This window comes from Protopterus annectens, chromosome 7.part0, assembly GCF_019279795.1.
Source record: "Protopterus annectens isolate FY-2018-M chromosome 7.part0, PAN1.0, whole genome shotgun sequence".
Taxonomy (NCBI): Eukaryota; Metazoa; Chordata; order Ceratodontiformes; family Protopteridae; genus Protopterus; species Protopterus annectens.
The window spans coordinates 1,202,264,451-1,202,286,586 of NC_056739.1; the positions used below are offsets into that span (position 1 = coordinate 1,202,264,451).

The 22,136-nt window shown below is 40.6% G+C and overlaps 1 protein-coding gene across 4 annotated transcripts in view; it reads right to left on the minus strand.

Moving 5' to 3' along the window:
- The window catches only part of RBPMS2 (RNA binding protein, mRNA processing factor 2), a 536,932-nt gene that overhangs the window by 40,996 nt on the left and 473,800 nt on the right, over positions 1-22,136 (minus strand). For all 4 annotated transcript variants that reach the window (XM_044077820.1, XM_044077818.1, XM_044077819.1 and 1 more), the window contains exon 7: positions 2,729-2,800. In XM_044077820.1, the coding sequence (XP_043933755.1) occupies positions 2,735-2,800 (66 nt within the window). In that variant the 3' untranslated portion in view covers positions 2,729-2,734. The remainder of the gene's footprint in view (positions 1-2,728; positions 2,801-22,136) is intronic.

The following is a 22,136-nucleotide window of genomic DNA, read 5'->3' on the forward strand; positions in this document are numbered from 1 at the left end:
ATGGATACTGGATGATATCTCTGACAACTCCTTTTTAGTTGCCGCTGCTACCACCATAGCATCAACAGGAACTCCTTAGAAAGAAAGGACTTGTCTTCTGGAGCAAATTTGTTTGGCCTCCTCGGGACAGGCTCCACTGTGTCTGGGGATGTCCAGGCTTTCCAGGATATGACCCTCAAGAGTTGGTCATAAGGTGGTCACCCAGGAGGTGGAAGGTCGGGAACCAAAGGCCTCAAGATACACTGGTTCGGCTCCAGACTGAGCCGCTGAGGATAGAGTTACTGGTTCTGAGGAAGCAGGGATAATTCTTGGAACCAAAGGATCCAACATCGAAGAACCCAATGTGTTTGACTCCAAGAGCGAAGCAGTCGGAGGAGCAGTGGATTGTAAATGGGGCAGCTCTGAAGCCTTTGGGTCTGGAAGGGCTAACTTTTTAGCCAGAGCTGGGTCACAAAGCAACCTCCACCATCCACTTGATATCCTCATCTGAAAGCGTCCTGGAGGAACTGGGAGACAGGAGATCTCCTCCTTTCTAATATAGGAGACCTCAATGTAGGTGAAACAGGGTCTATGTTTGGTAAATTGTCTTGGCACCAAAGGTTGTCTCAGCACCGAAGAGACTGACAGCACTGAAACAGAAGTGGAATCGGAGCCAGAATTCCTTGGCTCAGTCACTTTGGACTTTTTACATGACTTCAAAGCTGGAGCCGAAGATTTTCTTTTAAGACTTGGGAGCTGTCTGGCCAAGTTCCAACTGTTCCTGGAAGGAACTGGCCATAAGACCCCCTATCTATTAACTTACATTTCCTCTCATTAAGAACCCTAGTACTGAAGGCATGGCAAAAGGTACAGGATTCTTGTAAGTGAGCTTTTCCCAGACAGTACACACAGCTAGTGTGACTGTCAGTCAATGACTTCTGTGAACACATCACGTTTTGAACCCCGAGGGGTGGTGTTCCTTATGTTCTTTTTCTTTAGACATGCTGACAATGCTAACAATGCTAACAAATTGCAACACTAACTATAACAATACTGACTAAACAGTAAAGTTCTGAAGTTTTTTTTTTTTTTGAAAGACTAACTCGGGGAGGAAAGGCTCTCATTCAAATGGGCAACTACGGCACTCTAAAATGGGCCGTACAATCCTAAAGGGAGGAATAGGGGATCAAGCACTCAACAATCACAGGTAAAGCCAAGTAGAAAGTAAGAAAGGACAAAAAATACAAGATTTATCAAAAAATCTTCTACTTGTCCAACAAGCCAGTAAGGAGACAACCTCAAAGCTTTCACGGCAAATGAGATCTGGGGAATTGCCACGAGGCACCATGGGATAGGGGTTAGTCTCGAGCCAGTAAAAGTTTGAGCTTTAGTATCGGTAGAGTCTGAGCAGAATATCTGCTCCAAACCCATCCAGCAGGAATTACGGTGAGATAGGACTACATAACATTATGTATTTTAAACTTCTGAATTTGGGCTGCGTTGCTAGCTTGGACGAAAAATTGTAAGTAAGGAGTCTTATGTGGACTGGTACAGGGAAGCCAGCTGTACAGGGACTGATTTTGTCTTCTGTTTTGGGGCCCTTTTCAGATTTGTGGTTTTTCTGGCAAATGAATCTGATCTGCAGTCAAATGTAGTGAAATTCATTATTCATATTCTTTATGTGGCTATACTGATCAACTGTCCATTGTTCAATACAACCCCCATTCTTGCAAACTACAAAGGTTACATTTCTGACCTCAACGTGATGTCATCATGTTGACAAGGTATTGCCATTTCCAGGTCATGCTTCAGCAGGGGCAGATCCTGTCATCTGTGCACATAGCATTTTGTTTCATTAAAGAATGGGGAAGCAATTGCTTTGAATTGTCCAATAACTAAGGGTTTCACACAAGTGAAACAAAACAGTATCTTTTTTAATTTTGAAAATAGCACTCTGCACATGAGCCTAAAGCTTTCTCCAGGGCATAACACCAGAAAGATTTATAGTCTGAAACCTGTGGGAGTTTTTGTACTTGGGATACATCAGCTGGCTTGTAATGTCTGCTTACTATTGCTGGTGTCTTGTTTGCCAGACAGACCGACTTACCTTCCATAGCTTATATGACAATGGTGTAAAAGATTAGTAAGGGGTGGTCAAAATACATCAGTCGCAGAAATGGTGTAAAATATTCACATGTAAAATAACTAATGGATTACAAGGATAACTGTACATGCGGAATTAAGTTGTGCAAGATGTTACACATCTGCTTGCTACCAATTACACATTTTTCCAAAGACTCACCTCATGAGACAATGCATCTACTGTATTTGGCCATTTAAGCAAAGTTGGTTCTCTTGTAATATAGTTCCCCAAAAAGGTAGAAATTAGTTGTACTAAAACAGTCAAATCTGTAAACACACAATTGGGTGATCTTTGGGACCACAGCAAGTGCATTTGGGCCAAAAATTAAATTTGACTAAATGCACTTTTAAACTATTTTTAGCTATGCTAAATACAAGGCTACATTATGAGGATACACTTCCACAGCAGTTACAAGACATGCAAATCACATCCTATGTAGAATCCATGAAAGTGGGGAGTAAAAGTTGTCCTTTTGTCAGCAAATTTCAAACTATTATGTCAAAACAGTATCAGGTGAAAACATTCACCACACAGCAGGATGTTGAGCATTGCTACTTCAGATTAAATAATTCTTCCCAATTATGCTACAGAGGATTAAGTACTTACTAATGTTTAACAAAATTGACGAGTCTTCCATCCTTGCTGTGTAGCTTCTGATGGAGTTGGATACCAGCGCATCTGAAAGAATACATTTTAAACTGCATGAATCAAAAGCTACTACTGGACATTTGGGACAATTCCATTACTTAAACTGTTCAGATTTTTACTACAATCCTCATTCAAGAGAACCACAACTGCAGCAAGTTACAATTTCAGGTTTCATCTGACTCAGTACTTATAAAGCAGCTTGAACTTTAAGACAGGTCAGACCTTAAGCTGTCTCTATCCTCTTCAAAATGAAAGCAGTTTAAATGCCTGTGAACTGCTCCATTCTGAAAATGTAGACAAGTCACATGGACATGTAATAAAGTGCTTAGAGGCAGGAAAAGTTGGTGTTTAGTACAGGATTATGATATACATCATGTAGTGGGATACACCATGAAGAAAATCCTTCATTCTACTGTAGGCACTTGTGCTTCAGTATGCATTTTAGGTGATGTTCCCTTGACAATGGAAAGGGGGCAACAGCCCACACTCCCCTGCCACATTAATAAAGGCACTGCCCATTATGCACTGCATGTTCATCGCTACAGATGTGCCTACTGTTCATACTAATGGCTGCCAATTTGCTGTCTCCAAGGGCCTTATGGGCCATGACACTAACCGTACCACCATGCAAATGGATAGAGTGAATTTGGTACAGCCATAGGTCTTCTACAGCTGAATATCACTAAAAACAGCTTCGCTAAAACTGCCTCTGCTAACTGGTGCAATACTCCCAAGACCAAATTTAAAGAAAAACTCTAGGCAATCTTAAATGTTCATCTGCGTGGTAAGCACAGGAAACAATCCAAACCATTAAACTCTAAACCCTTGAATCCATTATCTTTATTCATAGGTGGCTCACCTCTTGCAAATAAAAGTTTATAAAAACATTTTGCAGGCGTCATAGCTGAATACTATTTGACTATGTAGACAGCTGTACATTGTGTAGACAATAGTATATTTTTTAAAAGTAAAATTATATTTTACAATGCGTAGAAAGTAGCATATTTTTGAAATGTTTAGTGGTCAAAGCTCAACACTGCTTATTCTAAGACGATGTACCCCTTGTGATGGAATTTCTACATAACTTTTGGTGGATGAAATCAGTGGTTCTTACCAAAGATAAAACTTCTAATGGATCATATTGTTTCCTGAAAGCAAATCATGGTCATCTTCAAATGCTTAGCCACACTATATAAATATGTACTTCCTTTTGTGAGCAGTCTGTCATGTCAAACTTGCTGATAAAGGTCCTCAGACCAGTCTGCAAATCCATTTAAATTACGGCAAGTTCTACAGTGTACAGAAATTAAGCACAGACTATAATCCAGATAATCTCAGTTTGGGTAGCAGCTTGAAAGATGGAGGAGCCAAGCAGGTGAGGGTAGGGGAGAGAGTGGCTCATGGCAGATCACTCATCCTGCAAATAGGGCAAAGGTTTGCTTTTGGTAAGTCGATTGCCAACGTGAAAGTTTGTTTGCACTGTACCAATGCTGGCCAGTGCCCAGAATGCAGTTGTAAACTCAAGGCAGTAACAATAGAACATGTGTAGAAACGTGCACAGGGAGGGCTACAAGAAGCCCACTGGAGATTCTGGTGCTCACATCAGCAACCAGTGGAAGGATTATACCAAACACTCATTGCTGGTATGTTGGCAAAGGAGCAAACCCCCCATATGTCTGCCTATCTGGTCACCTTGCACAGAAGCAATTCCCTAGCAATGAACAAATAAATTGGGTCAAGGCAAGATCAGAGTGATTTATTCAGATGGACCTGGACTACACCAAAAGGTGGAAAAAGAGAAAAGGCAAGTTTTCAACGTGCACAAGTAAAATATTTCCAGGTACTTAAACACCTTCAAGCAAAATCTCGAGCATTAAAATGTTATTAAACACCCTTAAGCAGTAAAATGTTACTAAATGTGCACATGCATCTAAACCCCGTTTGTAAAAGCTTCCCAGTCTTTAAATCTTTACATTTCTCAAAAGTATATTTTTTTCTCTCACAAATAGCTTCAGTATTCAATAAGCCCCATTCTAGAAACTTCTAATGTTAATAAAATTGTCAGTATTCAAAAAATACATCAAAATCATTTAAAAATGCAATATTTTCTGTGTGGAAGGATTCCCCTATGTGGGCCTACCTGCCAGAAATGAAGCCTGTAGCCAAATTGCTACTCCTGGAAGTCTTCAGTGCTGCTTTACCTTGAGGTGGCAAGTACTGAAGCATTGTACACCAACTTCCCTCCAGTCAGTAGAGTGCAGGTGTGGTAAGGACACAGTTTTTTTTAAAGACTGGCCAGTTGGTGTATCCTGGAGAGGATACAACTCGGTCAAGGCTACTGCAGAAGTGAAAATGAACAAGTGTTCTCATGATATGGTCTCCTGCAAATATCTCTTCACACTGAAGGACTTCCATATCAGAGGAGTTCAGTACTGGGGAGGAAATTGTTGCTTCAGCAGTTCCAGGAACTCTGTTTTGGCTGAGCAGCAGGCTTTGACCGGGGGGGCTTCTGGCAGACCGTTCATAGCCATCCACCAAGTGAAAATGCATGACATCTCAAACTGTTTTCTTCCAGCCTTTAAGTTTGAAAGAGTAATGTCCATGATTTGGGGATTTTGTCCTCAATACTAGAAGTAAGATGTTGACATCTGAGCACTTAGGATGTCCTCTGCTGCAATATAAGCTTTACATAGCACTGGCCTGCTGAGATCAAACAAGGGTAAGATGCAACAGTTCATATGCAAAATTTAACAGGATTGAGACCCCCCCCCCAGTCCCAGTAACCTTCAAGAGAAGTAAAAGGTACAATCAAGCAATTATTGGGGTCTTACTTCATAGGCATGTACTAGGCTAACGGCCCTGGAGCCTTTACAAGCCTAGCCCATAGGATTACCCTGGCATCATGTCACCCGACCTGTTTTCAGTGCCTCTGTCGAGTACAGGCACTGGAGTGATCCCCGGGGTGATTTCCTATTTCCCAGCCACTCAAGATTTCTCTTGAATAGGGCCAGTGAGGTGCTCTGACATTTATGGGAAGTTTATTTCATAGCATGGGCAGTCTCTTATGAACCTGTCCCTCCAGCACATTCTCTTGATTGTGGTAATGAGGTTGAGGTAGAGTGTGTGGTGCGGAGGGACTGGGATTTCTTTAGATGCAGCATTTCTAAGAGAGCTGGGTCAGACATGGCTTTGCAAGTCAGAGATCACCTCTAAGTAGGTGATATGATCCAGAATATTTGGAGTTTTTGAGTCTGTCCATATAGGACAAGTGGTTAAGGCCTAGGATCCTCTGTGAGGTACTTTTGTGGCCTCTCCAGTTGTTGCAGGTGTCCAGTGAGGTACATGCCAAATGGGGCATTTTACTCTGATTGGCCTAATGAGGGAAGAGTAGAGGGAGACTACCTCTTTCTTCCTGGATGCAAAACCCTTAGAAATGAGATGTGCCACATAGGACTTCGACCACAGTGGCAGTGTGGTGGTCAAAAGAGGTTGCAGTCAAACTGTGTTCCCAGATCGCTTGTGCCTTCTGTATTCAGTGACTACCAGTATGGTAGTGCATGGGAACTGGGTTTTTCCCAAAGGGGAAAACTACATTTTTTTGGTATTGAGCTTAAGGCCATGGTTCTGATACCAGTCGTTGGTCTCAGTGAGGGCTTTCTGTAGGATGTCAACATCACTTGGGGAGATAATGGCTTCCAACTTGCAACAGTCTGCAAACTTTGTCAGCCAGAGTTCCTTCATATTGGCCTGGACTTCTGAGAAGTAGATACCAAACACATGAGGACCCAGGACCGATCCCTGTGGGACTCCACTCATGACTGGTTGGCAGTCTGACTTGGAGTCAGCTACTTTCACACTGTGGGTTCCATCTGTGAGCCAGTTTGCAACCCACCTAGTAATATAGAGGTTGATTCCTAGCTTAGTGAGTTTTTCTAGGATTCCTGAGTGGGGAATGGTATCAAAGGCCTTGGCCAGATCAAGGTAGACTGTATGAACCACCTTGCCTTCATCCACAGTTCTGGGGACTGACTCAAAGAAGTTGGCCAGGCATGATATACCCTTCACAAAACCAAACTTTGTGGGATCTGGAGTTTGGAGATGCCCTATATCCTCATTAGGTCCATGATGCATTCCATAGCTTTGCATATCAGACCTGTCAGGCTAATGGGGCAATAGTTCCCAGGATGAGAGGGATGACTATAGCAGTGCACCATTCGGTAGGGACAAAGCCCGAGGTGAAGCTGTGATTGAACAGGGCACACAGGTGAGATGCCAGTTCACTTGTAGTTCATGTAGAACACAGCCAGGGATATTCTCAGGTCCCATAGAAGCTGTACTCTTGGCCTTGGACAGTGGTGTTTTAACCTGTGCAGCAGTACTGACTTCCTGGCAATCTACTGGTATTGCGATTGGTCCTGGGGGTAAAGTTGGCACTGAATCTGTCAGCCAGTATACTGACAATATCTGTTGGCACAGTATAGGAGGCACTATTGTGCTGTAGCTCAGAGCAAATCTGGGTATTGCCATGGAGGTTCTTTATATAACTATAGAAGGCCTTGTGGTTGTCTACTATCTGCTGCAATTATGTTTTCATAGCTAGCTTTAGAGGATTTGATGAGGAATCTCAACTTTGTTGAGGCTGATGAGGGAGCTTTTCCAGTCTTGGGACTTCACCTTAATCCGCATCAGTTTCCTCCTCCTGTTGTAGTTTGGCAGGGGACCACCAGATTGGCTTCCTTTTTTTGGAGGAGTGTGTCTTGGTTCTATTGGGTATGGCAAGATCTATGCATTTATGTATGTGTTCGTACAGTGCATTGGTGTACGATTCGGTCATGAAACTGTATTTGCATGGGCGCTGTGAAGTTAGCCACCTCTGTTCTTAGGAGCCCAAAGTTAGCTTTGGAGAAGTTTTTCATGGTGGTTACCTTTGTGTGTGTGTGTGTGTGTGTGTGTGTGTGTGCATTTTCCAAGGTGATTAGTCTGTGGTCAGATCTAACCAGGGGGTTTATGACTATTGGTACAGAGCAATGGTCGTTCAGGTTAGTAATGACCAGGTCAAGGATGTTGCTACCTCTAGTGGGGGTAAGAACGAGCTGGCCCAGGGTATTGGAATTACTGAATTCCAGGAAATGTTGGGGAAGTTTATTGGTACACAAGTAGTTTTCCCAGGAAATAAAGGGGTAGTTGAAGTAGTCTAGTATGAGTGTTAGGTTGGACCCCGATATTCGCCAGGGTGCTTAGGAACGTGGAGTGAGTGTCTTGGGACATGGATGGGGACTTTCAACAGGCTATAACCTGAATTGCTCTCTTTCCCAATGATAACGCATCAGAAATACTTCAAGTGCAGCTATGTTGGGCTACCAGTCTGGAGGTGTGCGCATCCTTTATGAATATGGAACCACCACCACACCTTTGGAGCTTCGGTCCAAGTTCTGGGGCTGAAAGGTATGGAATGCATTATAGCCTGGTAGTGCAGGGGTGCTTTCTGCTGCCTTGAACTAGGTCTGTTACAGCACAAATATAGATGTTCGCCATTTTAAGGATTGCTTTGAGCGAGTGCGTTTTGAGATTTAGACTTCTAGCGTTGAGCAGCATGACCCTCAGATTGCATTTGTTTGTAGCTGTTATGGTGGTAATTTGGTCTTTGGAACACTGCCTAAAAAAGCACTATAGGAGTGGCAAAAGCCTTGGCCAGTATCCGGATGCCAAGGGGCGACAGATGCAGGCCATCTGACGAAGGGCAGCTGCATTTTAAATACTTTGAACAGTATTGAGCTAGTCAATACTGCAGTCACAAGTTTTGGTTTTAAAATTGGTAAAGTTAGTTTCACTGTTAGTTTTATATTTAATGACAATTTAAGCAACAGTTTTGACATTCTCTGAAGACAGTATTTTCTGTAAAAATACAGAATTTTAAACTACAAGTGCTTAAGGACCAATTTAACCAAATCTGGCAGACTACAGTTGTAAAACATCTTAGAAGGAAATGTAAGTTGTACAAACCAGGTTCCAGCTTTTAAAATTTCTAACCATATTCAAAAAATGAATTCCTTGCAAGATCAAATTCCATCATATGCATATTTTTGAAGTTCATTCTTGCCAAAGCTAAACTATTGAATTCTAAACAAATTAGCAATATGGATTCTAACTGCATAGGACATTCTACAATATGTAGGAAATCTATTACCCTCACCATGCTAGACCTGCATGGTCATGGTTCATCATTCTCCCTCCTTTTCTGCTAGAAGGGACTTCAACTCACATTTACCCCAACACAGATGCAAGCTTTCCCATAATCCCATGCTCTCCACTCCTCTCCAGGAAAGGGTAGGTCTCGGAGCAAACATTGCTCACATATATATTTTGCCATCCCTTTTCTGCTATGTCAGGTGAAGTTACACAGGAATTAGGTAGCAAGTTGAACCATTACCATGCAGATGTTACTTCAGCATTCAGACCACAAGACATCTGCAGCATTTGACTGGACAGCTTTCAGAGCTAAAATTCTGAATACAGGTTTATTGATCTACCCATAAAGGTTTACATCTCAGACTATAAAAATTGTAAAAGTTAATATGAAAATCATTCGGCACACAGCAGGAAACCAAACACAGTCCAGGGTAAAGTATCACCTCACAAAATGTAAAGTCAAATCCAAGGCAATAAGCGGTAGATACACCAAGACAATTGAAGCCAACCAAGTATATTCCACAGCAAAAAGTGTTTATTGAAGATAGTGAGCGCTTTCACGTCTACCAGGACGCATCAGACTTGATATCAAACATTTTCAAACTCACTTATATAACAAACATCCTCCTATAAAAAAGCAATACTAAATGCACATCAATAAAACTCAACGCTATTGGTGTATGTAAAGGATAAAACACAGTCATGATTTATAACACACATCCTACAAACTAGCTCAAAAAATACTCAAATATATATATGCATCCTGGTAGACGTGAAAGTGCTCACTATCTTCAATAAACACTTTTTGCTGTGGAATATACTTGGTTGGCTTAGATTGTCTTGGTGCATCTACCTCTTATTGCCTTGGATTTGACTTTACATTTTGTGAGGTGATACTTTACCCTGGACTGTGTTTTTGGTTTCTTGCTATTTTGTTTTTTTGAACATACCAGGGACATGACAGAAGAAACCATTTCTATTCCTAATGAATTAGAATCAGCAAGGTCACTTGATTTTACACAGTTAGTGTATGGATGAGAATCCTTTATTGAAACTTTCATATGCTGAGTTAGCCAAGATAGCATCCACACAAAGACTCACCTATACAGGTGGAAACTTTACAGTTGAGGAGGAAACTTGAGGATATTCTTACAAAAATAAAAAATGCTCAATGGCAGAAGAGACATATGGAGGCTTGTATAAAATTTAAAATTGTTCCAAGAGGGCTTTGCATATTGAAGATGCCCACTTTTGGGTCTACATACCCTGAGAGCTGCTATCGAAATGGCAGCAATTGAACTTAGAGATGTCCGGGATATATGAAGCTCTTGATAGAGCAGTATCAACAAATAGAAAAGAGACTTCACCAAGAGGCTTTGATTTTGGAAAAGCTGTTATCTACTTTAAGAGATATACAACTAAATGATTTTCGTTCAGACATGGCTACTACCATGAAGGCTTTGGACAATAAATTGCTACTAATAAAGAAGAAAATGAACGCGATTGTTCAGACTTTTCGTGTGGGAACATTTTTTCATGGCCCAGACTCCACCCATCCCGTTAATGGTGTTACCATCGCTAACCGAGAATCACTCTGCAGAGCGTTCATCTGCTTCCCTCAGTTTCCGGTATTTTGACTTCCTCCTCGCTAGATACGGCAAGTAGTGAACCACGCTCTAGCAACAGATAGTCTGTACATGATGTAAAGGGTTCTACCATCTCTGGGAACACCAGTGAACAAGTTGTTCGCAAGAAAACCACATATATAGGACAGCATGTGAGATGCGGAGAATGAGATAAATCTCCATTTTCCCTTGCCGTTCAGGATGGAGAACAAACCAGCATGGAGTCCCCAGTACAAGGGGAGGAAGAGGAAAACGTCAGGACAATTAGAATTCCAACGCAAGTTCCTGAAACTGGTTCAACGGACCTAGTAGTTAATATATCTGGGTAGTTAATATATCTGGGTATGTATTGACAATAGATGAACAATCTGTTTTAAACAGAGGTTTATCATTCATTCCTTCGCAGGATGTGGATGTGAGTGACTTAATTATTGACAATGTTTCACCAGAAATGTTGCACTAACATTACAGTTTGCTAGTGAAAATGTGAATAATAATTTTTAACAGTTGTTTAGAAAACCTTCTACTTGTATACCACCTCAGCATCCGTTGCTAGAATGTTTTGAAAAAGCATGTGTGAAAGATTTCCTGATACAGTTTGAAAACAGAAAAAAGCCTGAATTTTTTAATTTAACTAAGAATGAAAAATTAGCATTGAATAGCTTGTGTAATATGATAGTAATAAGACCAGCTGATAAAGGGGGTGCTACAGTCATACAAGATAAGATTTATTATAATGCAATGATTGAAATGCTATCAGATGATATGACATGTGTTAAGTTTTTCTAAATCAATAGAATTCAGTTTATCAGAACAATGCATGTGGATCTGTATGATATGTTAGTGTAGAATAATAGATGAGGGCCTGTACAAGTATTTTCTTGTTGAAAAACCTATAGTACCTATATTTAGAGGTCTCCCCAAAATACAAAGCCATGGACAGACCTCCACTTAGACCAATAGTTTCAGGTAGAGGCTGGCTAACAGTGTATTGATTTATCTTGAAAAGCAATTTAGACCAATAGTGGATTCCACTGTATCAATTTTACGAGACTCTTTCTAGAAACTGTGTCATGCTTTAATTCAGGCAATGAGCTTAAAGATTCTGATTATATGGTAAAGCTAGATGTCACAGCTTTGTTTACCAGCATACCAAATGACATAGGTGTGGATTTTTTGAGGCTATATCTTTTACGTTGAGGTATGACCAATAACAAGGTTATAAGGATCACTGTTATTAGATTTAGTTCTTTCTAATAATGTATTTATATTTAACAAGGATTATTATCTTCAGGTGACGGGGGTAACGATGGGTACATAATGTGCCAACTCGTATGCCAATCTAGTATTGGCCTATTGGGAATCTACTTGTGTATTAGAACACACTGTCTATTCAAAGTACATTAAATGTTATAAAAGGTTTGTAGACTATGTCTTTTTAATTTGGGGAGGCGACCTCACTAGTTTAGAAGAGTTAATTACATATATTAACAGTACTACCTTTTTGAGGCTGATTAATACTATTTCACAGAAGAAAATTTAGTTTTTAGATGTTCTATTGAGAAAAGAGGATGGAGCACTTAAAACAGAGGTTTATAGGAAATCTTGTAGAAAGAATGCTATCTTACATAGATAGCATGCATCCTCCACGTGTACACAGGAATATTATTAAAAATCAAGCTATGAGATATTCACGCATTACTAGTGATGATTTGGTGTTTTCTGAAGCTATTATAGGAATGGAGAGAGAGTTTTTAGACAGAGGCTATCATAGGAGAGATCTTAATGGGTTATATGAAGTTGAACGAGATGGGATAGGTCTGCCATACATTCATAGGAATACATCCTCTTACATAAAAAGAAACAGGAGTTGACCCAACAAGAAAAGGATAGCTAGTCCATATACCAATAACACTTCTATTGTAGGTATTAAAAAACATTGGAATATCTTACAGCTAGATGACAACATTATAAGTGTAATAGGGGATAGACCAGCTTTTAGTTGTAGAAATACCAAGTCACTCAAGAGATTGTTATGTTACGATAAGAGTAAGAAGGAAGGGATGGTTTCCCAAAGGAAAGGAACATATGCTTGTCGTAACTGCAATCAATGTATTTTCATTATGAATTCAAATGTGTTCATACACCCTGACACTGGTAAGTATGAATTTGCATACTATGCGGACTGCAAATCAAGGAATGTTGTTTATCTTAGTCAATGTACGAAATGCCAATGTTTTTGTTGGCATGACGAATAGATCGCTCAGGGAACGCACAAGAGAACACATTTATGCCATCAATAGAGAGAATGAGACTAATGCTTTGGCCAATCACATTCTGCAACAAGATAGCACACGACTTTAGTTTTATGGTATTAGAACATATATTTGCCACAGAAAGATTAGGGAGTATACGCAACAGTACAGAGAAAGAGGAAGCTAGATGGATCACTAAACTAGCAGCAGATAGAGGTCATGATCTCAATGACAAGTTTTCATTGAGACCTTTCTTGGTAGATAGACCATTAAGACGTCAAATTAAATATTTTAAATATTTTAGTGAGATTTTAGTATAATATGTATTCCATATGCTCAGTTTTTTTAAATTTTTTTAGATATGTATATATATGCACATAAAACCTATTTTTAGGAGTATATTTTTTGAGCTAGTTTGTAGGATTTGTGTATGTTTTATATATAATCATGAGTGTTTTATCCTTTACATACACCAATAGCATTGAGTTTTATTGATGTGTATTTAGTATTGCTTTTTTATAGGAGGATGTTTGTTATATAAGTGAGTTTGAAAATGTTTGATATTGTTAAGTCTGATGAAGCGTCCTGGTAGACATGAAAGCGCACACTATCTTCAATAAACACTTTTTGCTGTGGAATATACTTGGTTGGCTTAGATTGTCTTGGCGTATCTACCTCTCATTCGGCACACACTCTTCAGTGGTATGTCAGACAAATCTAATGGTAATTTTATATTGAAAGATATGGAAATTATAATTACACTAAGTATTAATAGCCATTAGTAGATATACAACTATCCAAGGGTTTTGTTCATGTAATCATTTTTCTGCAAAGTAATTTTGGAGAAGTCACTCCATTTGAGATATCTGCAAATATTTAAAAATTTGCCCATTTAATATACAAGGTTACTAAAAATGCATTAACCATTCAGGCAGTCAGTTTGGGGTCAGGATACATCAAATACCCCCAGTAGTGCATGTAAATCCAATGAGAGGAAGCTTGTTGTAACTGCCCCTTCCAAGAGGAGAAAATTCACTGCTTCCTGGGCCAGAAGAGTTGCCACAATGATCTTTGTGGATTCCTTCTGAATCTTTAGTACCCTGGATATTGGTGGAAAGGGTGGGAATGCATACAGGAATATTGGTGTCCAAGGAAAAGAAAATGCATCTAACATCCAGGCCTTCTTGCATGAAGTCCTGGAACAGGATTTTGCCAGGTGACTGTTTAGAGGGGAAATTCTAACAGGGGAGTTCTCCACAGATGGATAAAATGTCAGACTACCTTTGATCCAGTTTCTATTCATAAGGGTCTACCCATGTTCTGCTCATCTTCTCTGCCACACAATTTTGCTCTGATGGAATGTAAGATGCCAGTAGGTTAGACAGTGACAAAGCTATATCCCATTCCAACATGGCTAGTCTGCAAGAGGAGAAAAGATCTGGTCCCCCTCGTTTATGTACAGCATCACTGATTTTGTGCTACTACTTAGGACCACAAATGTTTGAGTGGATTGCTTTTACAACAGCTACCGTCTCTTATTTGTGCTTTTGTATTTCATGCCCTAGGAACCCCCCCCCCCCTTTACACTGCTCCCCAAGCAAAGCCTGAGGAGTCTGTTGTGAACCTATTGTGGAACAGGAGGGGAGAAAGATCTGGATTCATGGATATTTGATGCGTCCACCAAATGATTTCCCTTTTCACAAATTAGCTTAGCTTCTAATGTCAATCCAAGGGGGTACATTTGACAGCCTGGGAGGACATTGTGGACAGTCTGCACTTGTCCCCTCTAGGCTTTCAGATATTGGATAAAACCTTTCCACCCCTATAGTGCCTTCTTTAGGTAATGCCAAACCTCCTTACTTAAATGAACCTACAATGAAATATCTGAAGGTGGTACTAAATGCTTTAAGTATTGAGCTGCTCTCCCTGCAAGCCCCTCTCCCTCAATAGTATAGATGTGTAGTAATGACAACATAGTTTAAGATCATGGAGAGCACCCCAAGATGATGCCTTTCAAACCTTTAGACCAGCTACTGCACATGAAGGAACAAAATGTGGAGGCAGCTCAGTCTATTAAATCTAACCTCGCATCCAGACTAGCTAGTGCATGACCCAATGCAATGCATATTTTTATATATCTCACCATAAAGATCTCTTAGCACATCCTTGCAACCTATAGGTCCCACTCCATGTCCTAGGAGAACCATACTACCTATATCAATGGTCAAACAAAATATTCATGAGGGATAGCTACCACCTCTCTAGAGAATCCAATACCACTTTTAAGACACAAGCCCAGCAACTCCTAAATACCAACATCCTAGAACAGTTGGTCTGTTATCCTGCCAGAGATGCAAACATCTTTGACCTTGTACTCACTTGTTGTGGCAATGTTTTTCCAACCAATGCAATGTCTTAGCTCATCAGATCTGACTAAGGCATTATTGCTTTAAATAAAAATGAAATCTGGGGGTCCAGTGAAACTAAAAACCTTCAGAAACTATTCCAAGGCCAACCTCTTTCTATTAAGCAACACCTTGGCTAAACTTCAAGCATCCCCCAAACCCAAACATCATAGCATATGCTGAGCTATTTGCAAAATTTCTGTACAGCCATATTGACAGCTACATAGAGTGAGCTGTGTCCACTCGTATTAAGAAGAAACTCAAGACAAAGCCACTCTGGTGGAATCAAACAAAATTTTGAATCAATATAAAAAAATCTTGCCCAAACATAAAACCATACATATTAAAAGCCCTTTGATCAACTTAAACAGGAAGCCAGCCTAGAAGATGAATACTTGAGGCTAAATTTGAAGAAAAATAGCTTTGCAGGTAAAGGACAAAAAAAAAGCTTTACAGCTATGTCCGTAACCTCAGGGAAAATGTAACAATGCACAGAACTTCTTGTAAATGGCATTACCCACACTAAACCAAAGGTCATTACCATCTTTTGGCTGACAGGCTCAGCTCAAATACCCCCCCCCCCCAACAATAGCCCCAAGGAAATAACTCCTACCACAGTCGCCCCAACCATTACCAGGGAACAGATCAATGCACTTTCCAAGGCCAAAAACACTGCACCGATGGGACCACAACATCCCAGGATGCTTGATAAATAGCTTGAAAGATGACCTCTGCTCCACTTGAATCATTTCTCATCTGGAGCCTGCAAAATCAGGTTTTTGTGCCCAAGGAATGGAAGATTACTGACTCATCTAAACTTGAAACATGCTACCACAAAATTGCTCATTTTGCTGCCGGCCTACACAATAGAATCCACCACTGTAATGCCCTGAAACAATTATACTGGCTTGACCTTCCAAACCTAACACTTGACCAGCTATTGTCCACAGCATCCTATACCAACCCAATGCTTGTCCTGCTCCAACACAAGTGGTACATCCTTACAACACTACTCACTCCCTCTGCTCATCTAATAAACTGCTATTAGACGTTATGAAAGCAAAAAACTTTTGCTGAATCATTATTTTTAAGTCAAATAGCAAAAATGTACAACTGCACTCCTTGTGTCATTCTTAATACCCCCCTACACCTTTAAATTCAAACTCCTCAAAGAGCATCTAGCCAACATTGGCTCTGTTCCTGTATTACCACTGGATAATTATGTCACCATATTGCTCTGTCCTGCTATACAACTTACCTTTACTCTGTCCAAGCAAGCTTCCTGTATATAGCAATACTAATTTGTATATATAACATGGTTTGATTTAATTCATTGTACATTGTGTATTTCTATTCTGTTTATGTTTATCTGATTTTGTTAGCTTTCTTTCCTTTTTCTGGGGCTTTCCCCACGTCTCTGCTGAAAAAGAATCACTGGCCCAGTCCGACTTACCCGGCAAACAAATGTAAAATTTCCCTGCACAAAGGAGGTCCAACCACTGATATGGATAACTACAGGCCTACAAGTCTGACCAGCCTCGTATGCAAGGCCACAGAAAGAATCTTGGACTTTATACATAGGTAACCTGCAAATGCTGGACCCACAGTTTGGCTTTGTTAAAGTAAATTTATACTTATTAAACCTGGTGGACTTTGAGGTCACCAAAAAATTGGATGAAGGCAAGACTCCGCACACCGCTTACCTTGACCTGGCCAAGGCTTTTAATTAAATACCCTACTTGGGCATTATAGACAAGCTCACTAATTTAGGTATAAACCCTTTTAATCACTCACTGGTTAGCCAACTGGCTCTGATAGGATGCAAGAGGTCAAAATAGGCAAGGCCATCTCCATCAAGAGGCCAGTTACTAGTGGTGCCCCCGTGCTTGGTAATGGGCCTAACTCCTTTTTAGCATCTACTCAGAAATAGAAGCAAATGCTGAACAATGGCGGACTTCCAGACTGCAAGCTGGAGGGGAAGTTATTGTACTCTTTGCAAACAATAGCATTCTAGGCCCATTTTTCACTAACAAATGGTGTTAAAGCCATGGTCTTAAACGCAGTGCTAAGAAATGCATAATTGTACCTTTGGGAAGTCAACCATTCTGGCTAGTTACCATGTTAATACACCCCAAGAGTCAACCCAGTGGTCAGGGATTTCGGTACACAGCCTTACTGACCCATGTGGCCACAGCGGTGAAGAAATCTTAAGTTGCGCAACTTGTAAGGGTATGGCATCTAGGGCCAAAGAGGTCATGATCCCACTGTACACCACATTTATCAGAGGACAATGTTCCCTTTGGTACGTACTTGGCCATGCATATGCAGCAACTAGAACCTCAGAGGGGCTCCTTACAGAAAGGATACAAGGTGTAATGACCCTGCATTATGCAAACTGCCTTAAAACACTTTCCCTCTACTCTGTCTTCTATAGTTTGCAGAGGGGTGATCTATACCTGGCTAACAAGGCATCCACAAACCCCACACTTGTGAATCTCCTGCATATTCATAAGTCAAAGTCTAGGGACCTGAATTTTGCCCGACCAGAGCAGAACATGCTGGAGAGAGGTGTCCCAGAGACTGGCCCTCCTATGGAACAGGCTTACCATCCCTGTGAAGGAGGGCACATCTATTACTCGGCTTAAGCACAAACTAGACAAGTGGATGGGGAACAGGAAATTTACACTGGGCTTGACACCCATGTCCCTTATGAACAGAGGTAGCCTATAAATGACTGGCCCTCAACCTTTTTGGACTCTGGACATTCTTTCAATAAAACAGCTAGGCCTAGAAAAGCACCCTGGGTCATTAGCCTAGTAAAAAATCTGTGACAAATTTCAGAACTGGAATTTGAAAACAGTGGGTGTTGATGCTGGGACCAGAAAGTCTTCAGATTTTTGTCTCATTGGAGTTCCATGGCATTCATGAACTCCACATTACCAACTATTCCTTTACAGTAACAGAAGTCAGTAAACCCCCCTGGAATACATCTAAAGATTTTTCTGCATAAGAAAAGCTTTGTACTCAGTACAGTAAGCACCCCAAAAATCGGGTTACCATCCCTCTTTTTCCCCGGACTATCCAGAAATCAAACTGATTTTCCAGTAGTCCGGAAAATACTTTACAAACTCCGGTAGTCCATTTCAAAAAGGAAACAGACTATCGGAGCTTGTAAATCGGCTGACTTACTATGCTTTTTTTTTTTTTTTTTATTACAGGAAAGCATAGTAAATCAGCCGAAAGCAGGCAGCAGGAACAGGGAAAGAGCGTTCCCTGCAGAGTGGTGACATTGTGACATCATAAAATGGGCAGAATGCGGGCAGGAAAGGGGGTGGGATGGGCAGGGTTACTGGTGGAGTGAGGGGCAAGGCTTTACTCCAGTTTTAGCCACGACGAAAGGTGGTGACCCTACCCAAAAACAATTTTGTGTGAAGGAGTCTGATGTGAGGTATTGCCAGCCATGTCAGAAGTAGGGCAGCAGATGTGGAACATACCAGCATAGCTAGCTGGAGTTTTGTAAAGAATTCTGTCATTTGTATAGCAAGCTGATTTGCACAGGTGCTTGTGCTGAAAACTTATTTCAAAACCTGCTTGTGTCAATGTACCAACAGTGGGTCCTGCTGGACAAAAGAAATGTACTTGTATGTCAGACTGTATTGTAACGAATGTATTGCAACAGACTATACTGAAAGAGGTTAATCTCAGTCCAGCTAACTTTGAAAAATAGTTTGAAATTAAATTGCCTGGTTTAGGCCATAAAGATTGCATCTTACAGTTCTGACTGCAGCCAGAGAGACTAAAGGTGTGTGAAAACCAGGACTAGGAATCCTACTATACTTCCTTAGGGGTGAATTAATTGCTACCCTAGAAGGAAGTTTTGAAATGGTTTTACAGCTTGCAGATGCTACAACACATCTCAGCAAAGCTGTGTGTATGGCAACACCCATGTGCTAGATTCTGGTTCAGTTTCTAGTAAGGGGGGGGGGGGGTGTAGTGCAGGGAACCAGAGTCAAATGACCAGATATATGGAATATTCTGTAATCCAGTACTGAAATGATATTTTATTACTAGATGAGACAAGTTTCAGGGCAGTCTGACACCTGACAAAGGAAGACTACTCACCCACTTCATCTTGCCTTGCTTTAGTAAGTAACCAGGGAATAGAAATTCTTTAGGTCTGTCAGGAAAATATAGTGAGATTAAGTACTGTTTTCTGTATCTGTATGCATCTATCCATCTATTTAATATTTCCTGTGAAACGCTGGTGTTTATTGTAAATAGATATTTAGTACAAATACATTTAAACTTTTCACTATGGCTGGTCTTTTTAGGAAATATTTAACCTTTGAGAGTACTCCGCAACACTAAGGCCACTCTTGAAAGCCTTGCTGCATTGGTCAAATACTACCATTTGTAATAGTATTAATTTTACTCTGTATAATTGGGTACACTTGTAACAGCCTTGGAGTGTTCTGGTGTCAGTACCTACCTTATAGTCTGGGCATAGCTGGTAAATCTGTACCAACCTTTCCCAGATGTGAGAGAAAAATTAAATCAGTGTCAGCTACTTGGAGCAGGGACAGCACTGGTTTCACAGAGGGTGGTGATGGACATTGCTTGGAACACTCTGCTGAGGACTCAACTCTACAGATGTGTCTCAGTGGGGAGTCTTATTTGGGGACCTAGAGAGAGTCAAACCCAGCACCCGGATTGAGTTTGTTCCCTGTATGCTCAAGGGAAATTGTACTTGGTGCAGAGAGCTGCATCTGGAAATAGTGTGTGCATCTTTGTTCCAAGTGAATGCCCCTTACCAGTGTCAGTGGTGAGGATTGGGATTCCTTGAACACTGGCCCAGAGGAGGGACGTCACAGACTAAAGGTTTTCTTAGAATGTGGAAATCTTACAGGTGAGATTCCAACACCTTGAAAGATTCTACAAAGAATGTAATCTAAATTTGGACAAATGTGGATACCCAATAACCTGCAATGAGCAATGGCAGAGAACTGAATGTGACTGATACAAAACCTTAAACACTCAACCTGGATGATTGGGAGGGTTTGGGAGGGTGGCCTAATGGTTAAGGTTGTTTGCCTTGCACAAAGTGCAGGGTTTGAGTCTCACAAGGGATAATTGGCTAGGCTTAAAGTGGCTCGCAAGGGCAGTTAGCTTAGTACTAACCTATGAACAGAAAGATAATATGCATCTGTTATATACAAGGTTACTAAAAAGATTGAGGACAACAGGTTATGAACAGAAAGCATTTTGAACTTTAGCACCAAACTAATTCAGTAAAAAAGGTCCAAAGCTGGTATCTAGGAATTTTTCTTTGGCATAAAACATTCTTGAATGAAATCCTGTCCCATCTGAGAAGGGGAAACTGCTTCTATGACCCACAGTCAACATATGATTAAGACAGGAGGGAAGAAAAGGGGTTGGTGTCATGTTACACATGCTCGTGTATTTGCTGTTCAGTTTAGAGATTGCTTTTTTGTGTTTTGCCCTACCTGTTTTCCTGTAGCCTAGCTCTGTTGGAACTCCCTCCTCCATTTTTTTTTCAGTGTGTTAAGACTCCATTGCAGCCACGTCTATTGCTGAAGTGTCAAAGCATCATTTTACCTTTGGAATGCCATCTTGTATTAAGATCTGCAGTTTAGAAATTAAAATTAACGGTCTCCACAGGTGTCATTTCAATTGAGTCACTGTCTGCCAACACTATGTATTGGTGAGTAAACAGATACATCTTGCTACAGATTAGATTACACTTGCTGTGCACAGCCAGGGGAGGTAGAACAGTTGGTCTGATGAATAAGAAATAATCCCTGGAAAGGAGGAAATTCCTCCTGCCATCTGCATCATAGCTGGATCCATTTTGGCACCAGTTTGTCTGAAAATCTGCTGCCAAAAAGAAATAGAAATTCAGACTCAGATTTCTTGGAAGGGGTAAGAGACTGCCCCAAGTGGATAGGATAATGTCCCTTAGACATTCTACTTACTTCGATCATTTGTTCTTTGGGTAGGTTCCAGACTTTTTGGAACTTCAAGCATTCTGTTGAAACTATTTCTTCTTGCCAAAACTGAATGAAGCAGAAAAAACCCTTGGAAAATTTAAAGGAATCCTAAATTCCCCTGAATCAGCTTACCTATCACACGCTGACCACCTCTGCAGCAGAGGGACAAAAAAAAACTCTCTAAAGGAAAATTAAAAAATCATTTGACATTTGAAGTTCTGAGAATGTAGACAAACCTCAAAACATTAGTGTCTACAGCCCTGGAATTAGCAGCCTACAGAGTCAAACTTTAAACAACGAGTAGTAAACTGAAAACTACACAAAGCAGGTTTTTCCTCAAGAAAAACTGCAGCCAAAACATTCCTCATACTTTAAAGCCACAGAGTTCAGAATTGTAAAAATCAAAGTTGCCGAGGCATTTTCCCCCAAATGCAGCCATAGCTTTATCATCCTTGTGTGGAACAGGATTAAACCAAAATGCTTAGCAGCAGCTAGATTAACTAAAGCTATGGTCAGGTCTGCCATTAATGAATAAGAACTTTAAAGACAGGGTAATTTTGTGCATTCTTCTCTCTCAGGAGTAGGATAACTATCAGGGAAACCACAGAATGAGAATTTCCACTGCTGACATCACTGGAGGGGGGATGGGCGAGGGCTCTGGGAATTCCAGTTGTAGTAAATTCATATTTTGTAAGGGACTAAAACATCTGTTCTCCCACTGAGAACACTGGCACATTCTGGAAATAGTTTCAAAGTGAATCCCTCTCAAAGAACACTCCTTAGAATCTAAATCAGATCCAAGAAAAAATTCATCCGTCTCATTCCCCTACAGATTTAACACCTTAAACCACTTCTGGGAAACAGGAATCTTTTGTTTTACCAGA